The 22422-nt window shown below is 37.2% G+C and overlaps 2 protein-coding genes and 2 long non-coding RNA genes across 10 annotated transcripts; 3 read left to right on the plus strand and 1 right to left on the minus strand.

The window, feature by feature from the left end:
* The first annotated feature begins 670 nt into the window (after nucleotides 1-670).
* On the plus strand, nucleotides 671-2949 carry LOC1278014 (serine palmitoyltransferase 2). Its single transcript, XM_317536.4, has 8 exons — nucleotides 671-813; nucleotides 878-995; nucleotides 1083-1138; nucleotides 1218-1372; nucleotides 1459-1604; nucleotides 1681-2225; nucleotides 2302-2564; nucleotides 2636-2949. Exons 1-8 carry the CDS (start codon nucleotides 721-723, stop codon nucleotides 2850-2852), a joined length of 1593 nt encoding a protein of 530 aa, XP_317536.5. The 5' UTR covers nucleotides 671-720; the 3' UTR covers nucleotides 2853-2949.
* Nucleotides 2950-3493: 544 nt separating this feature from the next.
* Nucleotides 3494-15427, plus strand: LOC1278013 (synaptotagmin 1). 4 transcript variants are annotated; one of them, XM_317535.5, is made up of 9 exons: nucleotides 3494-3707; nucleotides 3902-4064; nucleotides 4609-4889; nucleotides 5173-5271; nucleotides 5374-5568; nucleotides 6019-6195; nucleotides 10018-10135; nucleotides 10303-10436; nucleotides 13058-15427. In XM_317535.5, exons 2-9 carry the CDS (start codon nucleotides 3914-3916, stop codon nucleotides 13247-13249), a joined length of 1347 nt encoding a protein of 448 aa, XP_317535.4. In that variant the 5' UTR covers nucleotides 3494-3707; nucleotides 3902-3913; the 3' UTR covers nucleotides 13250-15427. The 4 variants fall into 4 exon arrangements, with proteins under 4 accessions (XP_317535.4, XP_061510957.1, XP_061510958.1 ...); XM_061654973.1 differs by having other exon boundaries at nucleotides 10027-10135; XM_061654974.1 differs by having other exon boundaries at nucleotides 4609-4856.
* Nucleotides 15428-15608: 181 nt separating this feature from the next.
* On the minus strand, nucleotides 15609-20171 carry LOC4578424 (uncharacterized). 4 transcript variants are annotated; one of them, XR_009765841.1, is made up of 10 exons: nucleotides 20063-20170; nucleotides 19774-19894; nucleotides 19420-19585; nucleotides 19053-19230; nucleotides 17309-18862; nucleotides 16965-17205; nucleotides 16732-16913; nucleotides 16158-16623; nucleotides 15809-16058; nucleotides 15609-15721 (listed from the first exon to the last, which is right to left on the minus strand). It is a non-coding gene; the product is annotated as an uncharacterized LOC4578424 (long non-coding RNA). The 4 variants fall into 4 exon arrangements; XR_009765840.1 differs by having other exon boundaries at nucleotides 15609-15718; nucleotides 16732-18862; nucleotides 20063-20171; XR_009765842.1 differs by having other exon boundaries at nucleotides 16732-18862; nucleotides 20063-20171.
* Nucleotides 20172-20240: 69 nt separating this feature from the next.
* Nucleotides 20241-22294, plus strand: LOC4578421 (uncharacterized). Its single transcript, XR_009765844.1, has 2 exons — nucleotides 20241-21200; nucleotides 21535-22294. It is a non-coding gene; the product is annotated as an uncharacterized LOC4578421 (long non-coding RNA).
* The last annotated feature ends 128 nt before the right edge of the window (nucleotides 22295-22422 follow it).

Below are 22422 nucleotides of genomic sequence, written 5' to 3' on the forward strand. Positions count from 1 at the left end.
GATCTAGGACTGCCTAATCTCTTTGCCTTGCATATGCATGGCTCGGCCCAAAACAGCTTGAAACCAGCAGCGTGGAGTCAGAATAACGTATGACTTGAAGAGTTGTTTCACACCGGACGAACATGGCAGAGTGTTCGTGTCTTTTTCATAAGATTGAGCTACAGCTGGACTGAGCTACGTTCGTTGAACGCGTGCACTGTCAAGTTCGTCCAGTGTGAAACGGCTCGAGCGATTTTGTTGATCAAAGCAATGGCCCGACCTGACTACGCACTCTATTTATTTGTTTGGGTGTGTGTGTTTTCGGCGAACAACCTACCTGATACAGGGTTAGAAACTTGGTTGATATTATGCGATCAATCCATGATAATAACCATTTAATTACGTTTTTCATTCATTTGCTAGTTCAGTGTATGTGTCAGTATGTTCAGTGTAACCCAAATTTAAATTAACTGGAATATTATAAACCACTGTTCTACCTAGGAAAGAAATTATATTCTGTTTAGCGTAGAGTAAAACATGCTTACAAACCCTGCATTACGAACCACGCACTAATACTAACACACAACGACACATTCGCAATATGAAAGAGCCGAGATTACAGAGATATTGGTCGCACCACCGTGTTTGACATTTTATAATTCAGTTCAGGTGCCGTGCGGTAAAAGTTAAGTTCGTGTTTGAAACGCGTCGTACAGGCGAATTATCGTTCTGTTATCTATTATGACTACCATAAATGGCAAACGGAACGGCGACATAATCCATCCAATGCGGACGCATGGCCATACTGGACCAAATGGAACCAGAAAACTGCATGTAAGTGTGGTATGAATCACTGTGCCAGATCCTTATCGTAACTAAAAACTTTCTATCGTCACAGTACAATGGGCTAAACCAACAAATCACGAGCCATGAACAGCCCAAATCATCGTACGAGCAAGTTCCGCTTCATACTGCCTGTTTTACCTATCTTGGATTCTATCTGCTGATGATACTGGGTATGAACACACCTTAAATTCTGCTGCCGAAATGTTGCGAAATTGCTTTGTATATAACATGCTTTCTTTTACACACGCAACACGCAGGATACATAAACCAACTGTTCTTCACACCGAAAGTAGCTACCGAAAAGCACAGGGATGTAAGTAAAGCGCTTCGACGATATTGTATTTTGTTCCATCAAAACGAAAGATTAACCAATGTTCTCTTCTGTTACGTAGGGCTACGTGCCGCTCTACGATGCGTTCGAGAAGTTCTATCTACGCTATGTTTATAGACGTGTGAAAGATTGCTGGAATAGGCCCATTTGCAGCGTTCCCGGCTCCGAAGTCGTTCTGAAGGATAGAATTACGAAGGATTATGGCTGGTCTTTTGAGTGCGTTCTTTAGCTACTAGCAGCACCGACCGAAGCACCGAATGGAAAGAATGCATTTAAACGTTATGATTCACGCATCATTTCAGATTTACGGGCACGGAAACAAAATGTTTGAACCTAGGTTCATACAATTATCTAGGATTTGCCCAAAATGAAGGCCCCTGCGCTGATGATTCAGAGGAGTGCATTCGTACGTACGGTTTGGCAGCCTGTAGCCCGCGTAGAGAGCTCGGTAAGTAGTGATGATCTGCAAAATTACCATGTAATTATATACCTGTACACGTTATTGCTTTTTTTGTACAATGCAGGAACAAATCCGCTGCACACTGAACTGGAGTCTCTGACGGCAAAGTTTTTGGGCGTTGAAGACGCTATCGTTTTTGGTATGGGCTTTGCAACCAACTCGTTGAACATTCCTACACTAATTACGCCGGGCTGCTTGGTTGTTAGTGATGAGAAAAACCACGCTTCAATCATATTGGGATTACGACTATCGGGAGCCACGCCCAAGGTCTTCAAACACAACAACATGAACGATCTGGAGCGTGTGCTGCGAGAATCAATTATTGCGGGGCAGCCTGGCAGCGGGAAGCCGTGGAAAAAGATTCTCATCATAGTGGAAGGTGTTTTCAGCATGGAGGGGTCCATCGTGAAGCTTCCGGAAATCATTGCTTTAAAAAAGAAGTACAAAGCCTACGTTTACCTTGATGAAGCGCATAGCATTGGAGCTACCGGACCGTCGGGCCGTGGTATTTTAGAGTATTATGGTGTAGATCCTAACGATATTGACATTTTAATGGGTACGTTTACAAAAAGCTTCGGTTCTGCGGGAGGATACATTGCGGGCAATAAGGTAAGTTGCAGTCGCACAGTTGTGGCAAACGATAAATCTTCAAACCCCTCTGTGGCCATCCCTTTCTTTTTTTCAGAAACTGATCAACTTTCTAAGAGTACACAGTCACGCTCATTGCTATGCGAGTTCCATGTCTCCTCCGGTAACGCAGCAAATATTAACTTCCATGAAAATAATTCTTGGGCTCGACGGATCATCGGAAGGCCAGAATCGCATTTCGCAATTGGCTAGAAATACGCGCTACTTCAGAAAACGCTTGGCACAAATTGGCGTCATTACCTATGGTCACGAGGATTCTCCCGTCGTCCCAATGCTTGTGTATCTGTTTTCTAAAATTGGGTAATTTTGAGTACCTCACCCACTCGATAATGCAAACTACTAATGCCTTATTTATTTATTACTTTTTGCAGAGCCGTGGTTCGAACATTGACCTCCAAGAATATTGCAGTGGTCGGCGTTGGCTTCCCTGCGACCCCAATCATGGAAGGACGAATTCGCTTTTGCCTATCGGCTGCGCACACAAAGGAACAGTTGGACTACGCACTCGCCGTCATCGATGATATCAGCAATACGCTGGGCTTAAAGTATTCCCGTAAAGCTAAGGACTTAAATCCCATTCCGTATTAACTGGACCATTTCAGGAAAAAAAATATGTTGTTTTTATTCATTTAATGTTCTATGCAAGTAACATATTTGCAAATAAATGCATGGTAGTAGCTTTGAATTCCTTTGAATTATTCTTCTACAACAACACCAAACTGAACAACTGGAAAGAAATTGATCAGCATTCTTAGTTAGGGCGTATGAACGAACATTCAGATGTTTTGTGGAATGTTTTATAATCTAAAATGATGGATGTTTTCATAAAAAAGGAGAAAGACAAGAAATATCAAACCGATCAGAAGAATTGACACCTTTTTCTGTGTATTCGAAAACAAAACACAGTGAAAGCTCTTACGCCTTTTGCAGGATATGCTAAATAAAATGTAGAAAAGCTAGTTTTCACTGAATACACCGATTTTCTATTGTTTTTAATATGGTCTTTCTGAAATACATTAAATGTATTATAATACATTCCATTTAGCCCATATATTTTAGATGGCAAAAGCCCACGAGCATCTAAAATTTGTAAATTTTACCCCCCAAAACTGTTATACTGAATTTTCGATACAGTACAGCTCGCGCTTTGACGTTCTGCATGTTGTCAAGAATTGCGTACGCATGCAGGTTTGAAATGCGCATGTACTTAATTTACAATCTTTTCTGATATGCATCGATTTTCTCATTCATGTTCAATAGCTACCATCTTGAGGATGTGAAAATTTTGCTCTTTCAAGTTTTCCAAGTTCCAAGTGAATGGTACTTACACTGCTGAAGTGAAAAGAACTATTTCTTTCCCGTGATAGTAGTACGATGATAGTTTAAGCGTGCAACAGTGAAAGGAGTGAAGCGTTAGCAAGAAACAAACGTGCAAGTTTGAAGGTAAATTTGAGTGCAATTGGGGTTTTGTTAAGGGCTCCCCCCTTTCCTACTGGATTAATTGTTTTAACAATGGTGGTCGTGAAAATTTGATGTTCTAGAAACTGTAAACGATATGAACGATTCACGCGTTTTCAAACAGTGCTGTGACTAGGAGAAGCTTTTCATGAAGTGATTAATGGGTGCGTTAATTTCAGGAAAAGCTAAAAATGGCTCCCAATTCTCGTTTGTGGAAGAGAGAGGCCGAGGTGGAGTCTGATGCGGCAAAGCTTGCGGATGTAGCCAGTACACTAGCTACAAAAATATTCGGACACAAGCAAAAGCACCACACGACCACTACGGAGTCTGAGCTTGACGCTGGTAAGTTTGGGGACGTTGGGGTTAATCTTCTGCACATTTACCAAAACCCGTTTATTGCTCTCTTATATAACGACAACGTTTCAAAATTAATCTCAATCAAAAGTTTTCTTATGAAACGGTCGTGCATTTAAAAGCTGTGTGTCGAAATCGACATGTATATACATATGTATTACATTTTTTTCTTGTTTTGTGCGCTTAATAGTTAACATGTGATGAGTGCGAAAAGAAGCTTCATTCAATTCATGTCATTGATTTTATGTTAATATGGATCAATACTTAGTGTAGAATAAATATCTTAACAAATATATGTACATGTATATACTTTTTTCCACTTAAGCAGAGAGGTTGCTGGACTGGAATCTCTTCGCTACTGTTTCTTAAAGTTTTCCATTTAGTATTGCACTCTGATGGGCATATCTTTTATATACCTTTTTGTTTTAAATTATTATTTAGAGAGCAAATAGTGCACGTTTGTACGAAGGCACGGCAAATAATTGTGCTGCTTTTTGGCATTTTTTGCCCATTTTGCGTACGCTCGTTTCAGAGGAAAATGAGGATTTCAGCACGGCAACGCCAACCAAAGGCGAGGCGGAAAAGCTGGGAGACAAGGCGGCCGAGATGACGGAGGCGTTAGCCCACGAGATGGGCATCCCGACGTGGGGGCTCGTGTCTATCATCATCGTCGTAGTACTGATAATTTTGGGCATTTGCGGTTTCTGCATCCGTCGCTGCTTCCGAAAGAGACGATCCAAAGATGGCAAGAAGGGCATGAAAGGCGTTGATTTGAAATCGGTACAATTATTAGGTTCAGCATACAAAGAAAAGGTATTCAGTAGAATCTCATTCATTTAAGTGTCAGTGTACAGGTGCATTGTAATCGTGTATTCTCACTAAAAATGTTGTATCGTTGTAAAACCCTCTTTAAGGCTGAACCAACTTTAGATGAATGTTAATGTTAGAATTGTGTTGTAATGTAGCTCATATCTGCTCAACGGCACAATGGCCCATTCTAACATGTGATTTCTTCTTTTTTTTCCTTTACGTTTTGCTTCCTCCCATCTTCTATTCGTGTATCCTCCTCCACACTCCTCGTTGAACTCGTTTAAAGGTACAACCTGATATGGAAGAGCTTACCGAAAATGCCGAAGAAGGAGATGAAGGTGAAAGCAAACAGAGCGAGCAAAAGTTAGGCAAGCTGCAGTACAAGGTACACCACCGTGAATGCAAAAACCGAATGAAGCTTCCTTTCGTGTTCGTTCATGCCCTTCAATCTGCAATGATTATGTGTTCTAATCTTGTACACTTTCAGTTGGAATATGATTTCAACTCGAATGCTCTCACCGTAACCGTCATACAAGCGGAGGAACTTCCCGCCCTGGATATGGGAGGTACTTCTGATCCTTACGTCAAAGTGTACCTATTACCTGACAAAAAGAAGAAATTCGAAACGAAAGTTCACCGTAAAACGCTGAATCCAGTGTTTAACGAATCATTTACCTTCAAGGTAAGTAAACCACTGTTGAAGTCTTCAATCAATATACTAGCCTCTCAACAAGAAGAGATGGTGGTAATATTATAATCTGTATCCTTTAAAAACCCAAAACAACTTACACCCACCGAACACATGGTGGCGCCTACTAAGCCTTCCAACAAACACAAAGCCAAAAACACTGCACGCATTCACTACTGCTGTACTGTACTGTACACATTCACACAATAATGTAGCAAGCCAAACATGAAGAAGTACATCAAAGTAAACTATGCAATCTAACATTTTTGTAGCTCCACTCTACTCTACTTGCCGCCAGTTACTAGTTGTATTTATTCACACAAACCATTAAACCGAATATACGTGTATCTCTCTATATGTTGTATTATTGTAGTAAGTATTCCGGTGTCCGGTAAGCAATGTAAATAATATGTTCTTTGTTCTTTGTGTTCTTTCTTTCAATAGAGTCTCCCATATGCAGAAGCAATGAACAAGACGCTGGTGTTTGCCATTTTTGACTTTGATCGCTTTTCCAAACATGACCAAATAGGAGAGGTAAAGGTACCGCTTTGCCAGATTGATTTGGCACAAACGATTGAAGAATGGAGAGAATTGCAGAGCGTTGAGGGTGAAGGTGGACAGGTACGTACACGTTACCAAACAGCATTCTTTGTTCTTTGTTAGGAAGATGCGTTGCTCAATAATACCTTTTGGACAACAGCTTTGCAAATGGCTCAGAGAGATGTTAAGGGAGAGATATCTAAAAAAAAAATATCAAAAAATTGCCATTACTAACAGTGGATGTGGACTCTGACCAACGCTCCATTGTAACTATACAAATTGTTCGCGAACAGCGAAACACTACTCTTGCGGGATTATTTATGTACTGGTGTGGGGGAGAGCTTATGAGGGTTTTTTTCTTCCCCGGTCGTTCTTTGCGTATTGTCGAAAGTATGTTTTCTTTCTTTTTTCTATTTCTAAAACCTACACCCAGTTCAAATCCTACTCATTTGAAATGATCAAAAACCCTGATAAATAGACAACAATAGAAATCATATAATATTATTGATTTGAATTAATTTGAATTACATCTCTTCATTCCTCATATATTGCTTACATGTTAGCATAATTTTTCTATTTGACGTGATATGCATACTATAAAACTATGAATTATTCTTTTTCTTCATTTTTCAATCTTCAACAGCTTCATACTTAAACATTTATTGTTCTGAGAGCTGTATTCAACACTTTACACATGATTTTTTATGTCAATCGATACACACTCAATTCAATTCATTTGAACAATGCAAAGAAGCATTGAGTTATTTAAAAAAAACTAATTAAAACGAAGGCAACGGACGCGGCGCTTAGTACTACTACTACTACTATTACTACTACTACTCCTACTACTACTACCACTACTTAGAAGTTGTTGAAATGAGTTGAATGAAAACACTGTTTGAGATAGTTTTAAGTTTTTCTATCGTGGTCCGATTGATTGATTTTTGAAAACTAATTTAATTGACGTAAATCGTTTTTTTCTTTTTCCTCAAATTTTCTCTGCTGTGCTTACGCCTGTGAATGGTTGTGTCTACATCAAAAAAAAAAAACAATATATCTAACATATTTTATATGCATGTAACTGCTTCAAAATATATAAACTCGATAAAAAAAACCATTACACGTAAGTATTGTTTCCATCAAGAAATATTCAATACCACCTTACCCAAAGTTAAAGTGCTGCTGTATATTGTTTGATCGTATTGGCTTTTGTATAGCTTTGTGTAATGTAAAACATGTGTGTTTAATGATGATTCCCAACCAAAATATTTAAAAAAAAATCCCCACCATAATGGAAGAGGAACTAATTCTCTTTTGCTTAGCGTTTGCGCATCAAGTCGGACTAATCGATTTCATGATGTTGCACTGCCTAGCATCGGTTCTGTAACATGCCACTGGTTTTTTTTTGTTGTTGTTTTGTTTTGATCTATCTAAGTGAATTGATCTTGGATCAGGCAGCAATTCTCTAACAAGCAATATAACACGTTTTTCCTCCCCCTCGTACTATGGCAGTCTCGTACGGCCATCAGTGGATAGTTTCGAGTTAACGAAATCTACTCAATGCCAACGAAAGCGATCATAATGTAGAGAGAAAAAAAAACCATCTACTTCTATTGTATGGTACCATACATCCCTTTTCCAAATGCTTCACTAGCCACTTTCATTATGTGTATTGCATGAAGAAGATGCATTACCTAACCTCTCTCAAGACGCTTGTTTTTGTTTTGTGTTTGTTTTTCTTTTTAATGCTAGCCTTTTCTCTTACCTTTGAGCTACATCGTGCGAGCCATTGTAAAAAATGTGTATCCGTTTTATAACATGTAGTGGTGTTGCTTTAGCGTAGTGTTGATAATTCTCTGCCACATATGTAGTAGTGTCTTTGGTTTTTTTTTCTTACTGTGTTTTTTTTTGTTTTGTTTTACAAGAAACTGTAGAAACCATCATTAATCATCATCATTTCATGCATATTTCATAAAGTTATATATCTTCTTCCTCTTCTTCAGTCGCTCAAGTGATAATACAGTAGATCTTGGTTCTATTTTTATCCAGTTTCAAGATTCAAGGATATATTATTATACCAATGGTTAAAATACGATACTCTACTCTCTTTTTTTTTCCTACTCTCTCATTGCATAACAACGTTGCGGAATGCTTTGTGAACTATCTAATTTAATTTATACACATACTTTAAGCTTTCATCATGCATATTGACCCCCTTCCCCCCCATCGATGCTTTTTATGTTAAAATTTCACATAAAACAAATCAAAACTTAATTTAATCATTTTATTTGAGCTGGGTGTCTTCCTGAAAGTATGTTTTTTTTATGTTTTATTTTTGAAGATATTTGAGTACATATTTTTGCAATACCACTTTTTCCAATACCCCAAACCCACCCCGGCCCCGCCCCGCCCCGCCCCGCCCCCAGTCCGTGTTTGTCTTCTTATTATAATCGTACGATATACACTCTAAACATAGAAAACATGGAATGCAATTGAAGGCATACCGTGTATATTTCCCCCCCCCCCCCCCCACGTCTCAGTCCCACGTTTGAGACACACGTTTGTTGGCGATATTGGCGTATCGGCTAGCTACACCGAACTCAAGAAATATCAGAATAGCAGTGCTACTAGAATCGCCCATACCAATAGATATATTCCCTTATTAGCGTAGTACATTTGTCCAATAGTTACAACAACAACAATAATATAAAAAACAACACCATAAGATGCTGTAAAAAGCTGAATTTTATGAAGCCATCCGTAGAAAATGGAGTTTTATAGCATTGTATGCCCCTTTTAACAACCATATAATATAAGTAAGCAGTATTTAAATCCTTTTGTTAAAATTTTCATTTTGTACATCGTCGTATAATTTGATATGCATTTGAAAAGGGCCCAAAAGCATAATGTGTAATACATATGAGACGTCGTGTTTGTTGATATGTTTTTTTTTTGTAAGGCGAAATGGCTTGAATCTGAAACCAATAGGATTTTAAAGCCAATATAAATTTCAGCATGTTGATAGTAGCGCTTTAATAATGATTGCGGATTGATTTACAATTATTGAAATAAAACAGAGAGAGAGGTACCGATATTACTTGTTGCGAAACATGTATGTTTCGATAAACGATAAAATAGATTTTTTTAAACGAATTACAATCCTCAAATACTCTACATTAACAAACTGAAGCGGACGTGCGTTGCGTGTTTTTTTGTACCGCAATTTTGCGCATAGCTTCAGAAAAGATATATAAACTATAGTAGTAGATAGACATTGAGTATTTCTTGCTCAAAAAATTATGCAGAGGCGGTTCTGAAGGAATTTTACTTTTAAATTAATTTTACGACCAAGTAAGTTGTAATAAATTGCTCCGAGAAGACCGCTCATAATCATGCAAGTACAGTGAACGTGCACTTATTCAAAGATAAATAAGCAGAATAACTATAGCCATACCAACAACAACACCAACAGTACCTGAAATCAATAATATACGCTCATTTGTTTGCAACATATTGTATAGATTTGCATCCGCCTTATGATATATATATAGAGAGAGAGAAAGACTTTTTACAACGCATAAAAAAGCCCTGATTAATATCGTTTGAGTCAAGTATTGCTGAGTGAAACATTTAAAAATGTAAATGCTAAAACTTAGAAGCACGTAGTGATAAAGTATCCCAATTATTACTTAAATTTGCCGCTGGTTTTAATAGATCAAAAAAGCATGATATCCTAAAGATGTCTTTTTTGGTTGATTTTATATAACTGTGCCGCTAGAATAACGTTCGCCATACATATATATATATATATATATATATATACACTATATTGTGCTAATACAACAATTGACCAAAATTTTTACAATCGGTTTCGTTTCGTTTATTTACTCTGTTCTTTTGCAGGAAAATAAGTTGGGAGACATTTGCTTCTCATTGCGCTATGTACCCACTGCAGGTAAATTAACTGTCGTTATCTTGGAAGCGAAAAATCTCAAAAAGATGGATGTTGGCGGTTTATCAGGTGGGCTATTCTATAACGACATATCGCAATATTTCATATATATATAATTGTGCTCTTAACAAATATAGGCTTTTTTTTGTTTGTTTGTTGTTGAATGTGTTCCACATTCCACTGGCAAAAATGGTGCTTTATCAAGTAAATTATTAACTATTTTCTCTCTCTTCTAGATCCATACGTCAAGATAGCCCTGATGCAGAATGGAAAGCGTTTGAAAAAGAAAAAGACTAGTATCAAAAAATGTACACTAAACCCCTACTACAATGAGTCGTTCTCATTTGAAGTTCCTTTCGAACAAATACAAGTATGCGAGAATGTATTCTACTATCATATAAAATTCTGTGTTGTGTTGTATTTATATATTGTATATATCTACGCATCAAGCCAAAACCATAGAAACCTCTATCAGACCTTTTTTTTTGTTTTGTTCCGTGGACAACCACGGTATTGTGGTATTGTACAGTATTCCTTGCAAACTTTGTTTTGTGTATCTAACCGCATGATCCTTATGAACCAATGTCTCTTCTTTCTTTCTACGCACCTAATACTCTTTTAGGTGCGTATGCTTCGGTATCAGTGGCAACGTATGTGTTCTTTTGTATTACTCTGGGGGAATATGATAATATGAGTGTTATAGTTGTTAGCATTTACTTTTATGCGGATGTTTTATAATACAGTATTGACAATTTAAGTAGTAACACAAACTTTTTTTTCATTTTTTCAATTAAATCGTATTTCATCAAGTGGATCTTCTGTTGTTTAACTGCATTCAAGTCCTAATTGATGTAAAGGGTTCACAAACCCCCGAATCCCACAGTGTTTGTTTGTTGGTGTGATTAAACAAGAAAAAATCGTTTACCTAATTTTAGTACTTAATGTTTGAGGGTTTCACAATATTTAACAGTATTTTTTAATAACATTCCAAGAATAAAAAAGCGAAAAATGCAAAACAACACATACGTGGTAGCAATGTTCCCTTTGTCCTAAACCTTTCCTAAACCTTTGAACTATCTCTCCAGTATCCAGTAATTTGTTATTAGTATGGCAATGTTTGTGAGTAACCGATAATATATACACTAGACTTTCTGTGTGTAGAAATGAACAGTTTTATTGTTTTGAAACAATCCAAAAAAACACGATTCGGTGCTACAATTCCTAATACTGAAAACAAACCAAAAAATACTTTTACAATACACTGTAACAAAACAAATATAAATACACACTTCATACATGCATAGCGAAAAAAATAATAATAAAGGAAAACAGAACGAACTCCGCCGCAGACAATTTTAAAATCTCCTAAAGTCAAGATTCGTTTGTTCTGGGCATTTCAGCGAAACGATTATCCCCCACCCAAATCCCCCCCCCCCCCACCCCATAAGACACCCTTTTGATAAGAAGCTAAAATGTAGCTTAACCTTTCGTTTCGTGCTTGAATGGACGGTCTTGCAGAGGAAAGATTTTAAAGTTCGTGTGTCCCCATAAGCGTTACATTTTTTAGACACTGCTTTTGTCTGACTTCAAACAACAAAACAGATCAACATTGTCTAATAACACCTCGGGATCTATTATCATTACAACAACAACAAAAAATGATACACGGCACGAACAGCAGCAAAGGCATACTAAACATCCATTTTGCTAACATTTTGACCTGTATATGCTGATCGAAAGTCTTACTGATTCTTGCGCACTACGCAGATCCATTAGGGGACTACTAATACTACTACTACCCCTTTGGTACTGCGATACTAAAGGAAACAAGCAAACAAAAGAAATGGTTTTCAGAAGATTAAATGCAACACACAATCTAATTCACCTCACATAAGCATATTGCAAACAGCAAAGAAACACAGTTTTGATCGAGTATTATACATTTCCGTGTACCAGTATTTAATATATACACACACACACACCTTACGAATCAAGTAGGACTTTACGTAGGCAAATATGTCTCTCTCTCTCTCTCTCTCTCAGTACAAATATACCCAACTACAGCAGAAAAAATGCGTTTGCAGCAAAACATTTAAACTTGCGTTGAACTTGAGTTGCTAATTTTGATTTTTATAAGTTTCCCGTTCGTTTTTAGGACTACTGGAAAAAGACACCACTCACTCTTCTTAGCAATAGTTACACACTTATCCCTTTGTCTGATATTTAATTTTGTTTTTTTTTCTTATTTGTTACTTTATTATTCATTGAATATCTTCTTCTTCTTCTTTGGCACAACAACCGTTGTCGGTCATGGCCTGCCTTGTACCCACACTCTAGTGAAGTGAGGCTTTCAGTGACTTATTGTTACCATAGCAGGATAGTCAGTCCTACGTATATGGGGGCACGGTCTATTCAGGGCTTGAACCCGTGACGGGCATGTTATTATTTCATACGAGTTGACGACTGTACCACCAGACCGGCCCATTTTATAGAATATACATACAAAATATATCTTACTAAACATTTGTGAGCAGTAACTACAGTAATAACCGTAATAACACCTCAGTATACTATTACTACTACTACTACTACTACTACTACTACTACTACTACTACTACAACAACAAACTATTCGCAACGCAACTCAACTTCAATTCATGCAAACATTTTTTTTCTCTACAACCGTCCCCCCCACCCCACCGACACCACCACAAAGCCTATGTAAAAAACTCTACTGTACAACTAACTAATCTATTGCATGGCAGAAAACGGTCAAATACTATGGGACAATGTCCATTATGATAGCGCAAACAACACCGCGCGCTTGCCGCCATAGTAGTTGACCATTCAATTGCAAAACTAACTCAATTCTCTGTTCACCCTTACAAATAATTACCAGTAATGTGTGTGTTCAGTGTGTAAATGGCCAGGACCGGGAGGGTGTTTGGCAGACCAGCTTTAATAACCATCACTTCTTATCTGATTCAACAGAAAGTAAATCTTGTCGTAACGGTAGTGGATTATGATCGCATCGGCACCTCCGAACCAATTGGAAAGGTTGTTCTAGGCTACAATGCAAGCGGCACGGAGCTACGTCACTGGTCGGACATGCTGGCCTCCCCCAGGCGCCCGATAGCGCAGTGGCACACGCTGAAAGATCCGGACGATGACAAGAAGGATTAAGGCGGCTACTAATCAACGAGCAACTAAGGATGATGATCCCGGACGAGGACGGTGCGGCGCGGTATTATTATCAGTTGGGGATTATAACACCCAAATCGGAAGGAAAGGTTGGCAACCCTGCATGTTTGCACATGTTCCATCACATGTTACAACCAGTTGCGCTGTAAAATAACCTTTCCAAAGAGTCGACAAGAGAGAGGTATTCCATTTTGCACAATTTTGGCTCTGTGTTAACTTTCGAACATAAACTATTCCTATACACGTATTGCACACCACACCCCTTTCTTTCTTGCGTTTTTGACGATACCGAGGAGCAGGGAGAGGTCATTGAGTAATGTAATGTGAGGCTATTTTACAACGGATGATTCGTAGAAAGAGTATTATATATATATACATACATATATATTGTGTAGTATTGTCAAACTGACTGCACACGCACCTATTTATGTATATTTTTGTTTCCCTCCGCTACTCATACTACTCATAATATCTCATCCCTACTGTCTCACCCCAAAAGCGAACTAATCAAGTAATGGATGGCATCAATCAATCAATCATTCTAGCAAGAAGTCTTTTTGATTTGCCATGATAGTAAGATGAAAAGAGCACCACCCCGTGGTCAGCAGTAAAACAATAGGTAGATAAATTGCAAAGCTAAATGAAACTGGACGTCTTGTTTTAATCAATAGACACTTCAACCATCAACCAACCAAAAACCTTTCATTTCAGTGATCAGAAAACCAGTTCAATTCATTTCACTTACAATCTTGTGTCCCTTAAACTCAAACTAAAAAACAAACCATTTTGCATAATACTTGTTATGCAGTTTAGTTTTCGCCGTTTTTCACGACTTTATCTTGTTTGATCATCATAATCTAAAAGAAAAAACATAAACGTTGTCTGTTTAGTTAATCTATCTAACTCATTTAACGTATCTAAAAACATATGCACAGCGCAGAAGTGCAGTGCATTTATTATGAGCATTAAAAAAATACATACGTTAACGAATATCTGAAAAGACGTAAGAAAGAAGACAATGCAAAAGTAGATTGCAAAAGCAAACTAAAAAACACACACACACACACACACACACACACACACACACACATAGTTTCATCGCATCCAAATAAGATGGAAAACGAAATAGATTAATGTCAGTCGCGAAGACAGGGGAAGAAGGAAAGGGTACCGTCTGTATTTCTTGTTGAATAATATAAAGCTATTGACCTATTTATTGTTAAATAAATAATCTAACTAAACATATATTAGGCATATATAACCATTAAAACGTTGATAATATCTGAGCAAACATAAGCAGGCAAAGGCAAAGGCAAGGCAAAGCAAAGCAAAGGGCAGTATTTGTACAAGAATAATATCAGTTCAGATTGTACGGCAGTATAGTATTTGCATAAATTAATATACCATTCCATGTAGGCGGCAGCGTAAATGTGTACGAAGAAATGCAAGTTTTATTAAACATTTCCATAGTATTTTTCCGTTTGTTTGTTTCGGTTTTATTTACTGTTAACAGTTGTTAGTTCTTCTTTTGTCTCTGCGTCACAGAGAGATAGAGACACGACGAAGATTTCCTATATCTGTGTAACCACCACCATCTAACTGAACGTTTTAAAACAGCATTTAAAGATTGTAGGGCGTTTCATCCCGTCATCTGATGATGGTTGAAAACCGATAGGAAAAGCTAGAAGATTATTGCGTGTTCAATACTACGGCTATTGTAAGGGAAGGTGGCGAAAAGAAAGAATATTTAAATGAATATTATTGGTTTTCGGCGTTCTGATTACATTACTAAGATTCGAAAGCAAGAGCAGAAGAGCAGCAGAAAACATTATTAAAAAAAGGGATCCAATTTCCAACCACTAACAACACACAGCAGTTTATGAATAATAGCAGAGGGCTCTTATAGTGCGAGCAGAAGATAGAAAGCGGCTTTTACCAACATAAATACCGATAAAAAAAAAAAAAACAAAGAAAACAAAACAAACATCTGAAAAAACACTAAACAAGTTGAACGAAAGTAAGCAGATCTTTAAAAATATAACAATAATTAGACATGTATAAGATAACCTTTACCTATCAAGAACGCATTGCGAGAGTATGTATATTAAGATATTGTAAATCAAACGCTAATAAAGTATTGAAGTGTAAATTACCAGATTAGTCCCCTAAGTGTACCGTCGTTTTCAACAATCACCACCGTATTGTTTTGCAATTTTGCTTTTTTTTTTGGTACTTTGGAGTTATACTTTTAAAGTTATGTTATGTCTACGACCTCCTGGGATACTTTCGTGGCAGATTTCGGACTAAACTCATACACCAAACTTTACACACAAGATAAAAATACGACTAACGACTGGCATAACAATTTTATTGGTATTCCATTCAAACGGCACAGAAGGGCAATTTATTTGATAAATTTACTATACTTTGTTATGGCGCTTTTCCCACCAGCTTCTAAAAAAAAGGTAAAGTTAATCATAACGTTCAGTTGTATGAGCGGTGGAACGGGTATAGCTCGGGCAAAGGTATAATAATACAGACCTATGGTGCGTCTCAGCAGATAGAGAAAAAATGCTATTACAAGATTCATAATGATGGATTTGGTAGAAAACGATGCAGTAGGGTGTCTAACTTTTCGGTCCATCATTTTATCCTTGGTAATTTTATCGTCCTTCTTCATTCTGCTGCCGCTAAACGATTCGGGCGGATAATGGTTGATGATGAGTTGGAAACAGTTGGACCCTATGTGGTTTCCCAGCTTGACATTTAAGTCAAGTTTTAACAGAGAATCCTGCAAAATCCGGAAAGAGGGAGAACACAGAAACACGCACAAGAATGCAGTTAATATTCAATCACTAACGCTTAACACCAAGCTTACCACACCACTTACCACCATCGTCATGCGTTCCATCATTTTTGGCGAAGTTTGTGATCTTAGGGTTCGGTTGGTTGGTAGTGCTAGGTAGTGCCACAGAAAGTTCTATGAAAGTGCGTGTGCGTGCACGCGTGATATATTACTTTTGATTCGCTGGTGTGAAAGCCATATCCCAAAAATCACCAACAAACCAAACGTTTTTGCGTCAGTTTAGATTCAGAATTCAAATAAATTGTATGACTGGTTTTGTCTTTTGACAAATCATCAGCAGTTTGTTGGGCAGCCGTAAAAGTACGTATAGAACATAATAACAAATGACCGTTTAAATTACATTTCCGGCTGATAGAAGCCTTCGTATACGAGATACAGTAGCAGAAGTAGAAAAATTAGGATGAAAAAGGTAGTCATCAAATTTCTAGTTTCGCTCATTGTACACAAAGTACTTGGTGTTAGGTCCCCGGGTTTTTTGCTTTGTTCACAACTGAAAACAATGTGTGCGCAGGAGAGGGGGAGGGTTAGATGAAGATAATAATGTTTGATTCAAACATAATTCCGTTCGCGTTGACCCGTTGAAATTATGAATACTTACGTGCGCTACACAAACGCGCCTGTTCGGTGCGTTCCAGCCAGAGGGAAAATCAATACTGACAACAGTCGGAATGGAAAAGATAAAATTTCTAAAAATACCAGCGCGTTTTGCTTGCAGCAAATGTGTGCTTTTTTTTGAACATGTGTGCACAGGAAGCATCAGAGCTGGTCACGCTAAAAATACTAATATCACAATTTATTGTATTCCTATCCATCCAAACACACCCGTTATACCTCTATCGGTCACAACCGTGTCGATGTTTAAAATTGTGTAAAAGCGAACAAGAGCAACAACAACAAAAAAACAGGAATAGAAATGGGTGAGCAACATGCACATTCACATACTGTAGACGCACTTTTGATATACTGCTCTGCGAGCAGATTCAAACACTTCACGTCTTCTCACACGGCTAAGCTCATTGAACGAGGATGATGATGGTACAGCATTAGACCAATAATGTCCACAAGCAAATTTCTATAACAAACCATAAAACAACAACAGCAACAGCAACGGTAATATTGAAAGAAATAATTAATAAAGGACAGTACTCTAATAACAGCAACACAGCAACACTCACATAGTACGAAAATTGATCTCGTTTGCATTTGTTGCACCACTCTCTCTCTTTCTCTCTCTCTCTCTCTCTCTATTATGGTTTAATATGTGATCAACTATATTAACATTATTAAAATATTTAATTATATACGGCTACTGTAACTTGACCTACAGAGAACGTGGTTACATAAACGTAACGTGTCTCACCGAACAGAACGATATATCTGATGGGCTGAAAGAAGAATCGCTGTATTGATCAAGATCAGCGAGCTAATTCGGCATATCTTTCTTATTCTTTTTCAAATGAGTTATTTTTGATTATCGATCGCACAAATATTATGATCGAATGGCATACGGAAGGAAGCTAAGCTAAACGGATGTTCGATCCAATCTGTGTCTAGAAGATCATTTACACGTATCGCATTAGCTCTTTACCATTTAAGCGATCGAGAATCGTGTAACCTTGAAGTGTGGCGGTTACTAATACTCCAATAGTGTATTGATACACTACACACTGCCTTTCTGCGTCACTGCGCACCGACATTAAAGCAATGTGTATAGTTTATGGAAATGTATTTCTGATACATTTTAAAACAACTAATACATGTGTTCTCGTTCTGCTTTTTTGAATGCTACTACTAGTATCTTGACTATATGTGTTTAATAACAACAAAAAAACACTGTTGATTTGTAATATGCTTAAAGCGCCAGGAGTGTCAAACACAATTCATGTGTGTACTGAATATTTCTATTGCATACTCTAAAATTCTGCCAACAACCGAAAATTATATTATCAGTTCTGTGTAAGTATCATACTTCAAAGATGTTAAAATAAAATATCACGACAAAAAGCCAGTTTTAAATACAAAATTAAATATGTAGCTTAATTCATTACCAAACTTAACTTCCACATGCAATGTGTAGCTACTTTCCTCACTCGCATTTTACAATTAATGGTCATGATAAAACGGATGTGTGTACATGATACATATGAACACTAGTGTATGATAAGGTATGGTAAGGTATATATGGTATGAATGAACATAGTGTTTCAATTCAAGTTCAATTGTGATAGCACCACTCAACGAAACGGTGTAAATTCAATACTCATACAAAACATGTAGAGACGATATTTTTGTTTTATTCTTCATGACGATAATCCTTTTCCTGTACATCAACTATTCCCAGAATGTGATACATGTAGCCCTTTCTTCCCTATCAATAAATGGCATGTAAATAAATAGCTTAATCCACTCATTCTATTGAACCTTTCATTTAGCTTTGTTGGAAAGGATAGAGACCCAGTGCCACTACTACATTGTCAACCTATTCCAGGAAAAATGGGTTTGGATTCTTGATGGAGGGATATGGCGTTTACTTACTATTTTCATCGATAGCCCGTTCATTGATTCGAGCGAAACGATTTGAGAAAAGCACCGTTTGACGCATGAATCATAGTGATTCCTTTGCACCATGGCGCATGTATTATGAGGATTCTACTACGGCATATGTATCATCCGGATCCCTTTTACGGTGTACGTTTCATCTGAGTTTCATCCGGAACGGTGATGGTTTACTGTAACGAAAAGTAATTAAACAATTTGGTTAACTTTTGTAAGAAAAGGTTTAGTGTTTCAACTTATTCGTAGAAAGTAGTCAGATAAATCGTTTGGATTTTAATCAAATATATTCAGGTGAAACACGGATTACTAACATCATGTAAATGGGATAGCCAGCTACTGTTGTACTGAATGGTGTTTACTTACCATTTTCTTCGTTGGTCCGTTCATTGAGTAGAAAGCGATTTGAGGATAGCACCATTTGACGTTTGAATCATCGGAATTCCTTTGCACCATGGCGCAAGTATCATCTGGATTCCTTTGACATCATGGTGTATGGCTCATAAGAATCTCTTCCGGAACAGTGATGATTTGCTGTTGCATCCTGTAACAAAAAGCAATTCAATGATTAAGATTACTTTTGTAGAAAACATTTTAGTGTCCTCTTTACTTCTATAAAATGGTCAGATAAATCGTTTGGATTTTAATCAAATATATTCAGGTGAAACACGGATTACTAACATCATGCAAATGGGATATTCAGCTACTGTTGGATTAGATGGTGTTTACTTACCATTTTCTTCGTTGGTCCGTTCATTGAGCAGAATGAACCGATGTGAGGATAGCGCCATTTTACTTGATTCTTTCACACCATGGCGTATGTTTCAGTTTGATTCCTTCTTCACCATGGCGTATGTTTCATCTGGATCGCATTAGGAACAACAGGATACTGTTGCATCCTGTAACAAAGAGCAATTCATTGATTAATTTATCTGTTCTCATCAAACGTATAGTGTACTATTTTATCCTAGGAAGTAGTCAGATAAATCGTTTGGATTTTAATCAAATATATTCAGGTGAAACACGGATTACTAACATCATGTTAATGGAATATCAGATACTGTATGTACAAATCGTGTTTACTTACCATTTTTCCGACTATTACAATGAGTAGAATTATTCATCCTTCAGGCAACCGTTTACAGCAGCCACATGTTTTATCTCCATTCAACTGAACACTGCTGGTATTGCATTCATTTCGATGCATCCTGAAATATGACGTAAAGCGAACGATGTTAATAACTTTCTTTGCGCTTACGCAGGTGTAAATCTATAAATTTCACATTAAAACAAATATTGGATTCTTATGACTTTCGCCCTTACAATCATTGTGCGAATGAAAGAAATTCTTAAAATGTTTGATTAAGATCACCTACCTTGACTATTCGCCGTCTCAAAGGAAATGGAAATGAACAAATGATGCACGTGCATTTGCCGTCAACACCGTCAACATAGTTTGACACGTGAGATCGGTGTAATTTGACAGCGCTATCTTGAATATAAAACCCACATCAGAATTTTCTTGTATTCACAAATTGATTGGCACACTATGAACCAGCCTTATGGTTTTCTACTACATATTAACACCAAATTTGGTTGTGTTTTGTGTAATAATTACACTCTTGATATGCTATTGAAATTTAAATACAATTTTAGGACATAGATAAAATTTGTTTTTTTTGTTTCTTCTTATGTTTACTAATTTCTTGGGGATGTATTAGAAGCGTAACTCGAACACGTACTGTACGTCTAATTATTGAGAATTTGGTGCGTGTTTTGATCGATTTCCTTAAGTTTATTGTTTACTGCTCTACGAAAATCATAAATGTACCCTACAGAAAGTGAAAGTATTGCAAAAAAAACAATAAAACATAAGAAATCAACCATTTCTTCTACGATTCAATAGCTGGTGCTTCTGCGTCAACAAACAGTGTGTATTCGCGAAGAAGAATATAAATACCGAGTATGTGCGCGCATGTAAGAGCAGACCTACGATAGAAAGCTTGACTGAAGCTTCGCTGTGAGTGGCTGAACAAGTGGCGTCTAATATCGAAAGGTTTAATTGCTGTTTAGTGCCAGAGACTGTGTATTTGGTTGCGAAACACTACGAGTGAGCCATCGTAAAACATCACTCATTGTGCAGATTTCTGTAGCAAACGTATCGAAATCGTGAAAAATGAAATCTATTTCGGCAAATTGTGCTACGGGTGCCTCCGTCCCCGCGATTGCAAGTGGTCGTGTACGTCAACGCTATCGGGAGTGCGAAAATGATCCAGAAATACAAGTGTATCTAACAAAACTAAAGGATTTGGTCCCTTTTATGGCGAAGGATCGCAAAATGTCGAAGCTTGAAGTGATCCGGAACGCTATCGATTACATATGCGAGCTTCAAAATACACTAGCCGATGCAGACGTACAACAACAAGCGGGCAAGATGCAAGAGTCATTGATTTGAAGAAGAACATAAAACAAACTTTGAATAGGAATGAAGCTGCCGGAGTGTACCAGTACACGGTAAGGAACCTTACAGGGTTTCCCACGATTTATTGGTCAGTTCCCATGATTTTTTGGTGCGTTCCCACGATTTTTTGGTCGTATCCCATAGATTTTTGGTTCGTTCCCATAATTTATTGGTATTTTCCGATTGGATATCAATACAATTGGACCAAAAAATTCTGGGAAACGACCAAAAAATCGTGGGAACGCACCAAAAAAATATGGGAACGTACCAAAAATTGATGGGAACCAACCAATAAATCGTGGGAAACCCTGTATTTTAAACAATCTTTCTAATGTTGAAGCGTTCGATGTTTCAGTTTACTAATGTTTGCATTATTACTTGTTACAGTTCGCGGTCTGAATTGCTCCTTAATTGTGCAATAGAGAAACATATATGGAAGGATTAATAGATCTCAACATGAAGTCGAATTGGCCAACATGCCTACTTCAAGAAGGCAGACGGGGAGGAGTAGCAGAGTTTCGAATATTGCGTTTGATAGATGTTTGATTTAACGGAACAATTTATGTACAAAGGAATCTGTACGATGCAAGGAATGTGATTGGATCCAATTAATATTGAAGCAGCTGAAGCAGGATGAAATTATCAATGCAGCAACACATTTTTTTTAATCATCTGCATACATCTGTGATGTGATCAGTAGGAATATGTATTGTCCATTTCTTGTATTTATTACGAACATAGTTTAAACAAAAACACCGATAATAGTAGAAAACAACCATATATATGCTATGGGATGCGTATTCAGGAAAAATAAATTAATACATTTATATTTTGCGTATAATATATTGATAATTCTACTACTTAGTACCATGCTAGTGATTCCTGGCTAGATAATACTTCTGTGAGAGGGAAGTTAATGCACCAGATGTTAATCAGATCATTGCAGCTATCTCTTATCTAATGTTTTATCATACGTCTTTCCCGTGTACTATTTTATCATACATATACTATAAAGTGGAATATTAAAAGACAGGTAAAGAAACTAAGCGAAACCCTAGGAAAAGTAAGGAGATTGAGCGTCAAAAAGTGGAAATTTATTAAGTAAAAACAGTTTTTAATTAATGAAATATAACCATTTAAGAAACAACTTTCTCATTGATTTGTAACTCATTTCTTCCTTTAAGTTTACATATTACACTGCTTTACAACAGGAACGAAATAAGGTCCAATTTGTGAGACGAACACTCTTTTCGTACATGGATGGTTGCAAAATAC

The sequence above is a fragment of the Anopheles gambiae genome, chromosome 3 (assembly GCF_943734735.2).
Source record: "Anopheles gambiae chromosome 3, idAnoGambNW_F1_1, whole genome shotgun sequence".
Classification (NCBI taxonomy): Eukaryota; Metazoa; Arthropoda; class Insecta; order Diptera; family Culicidae; genus Anopheles; species Anopheles gambiae.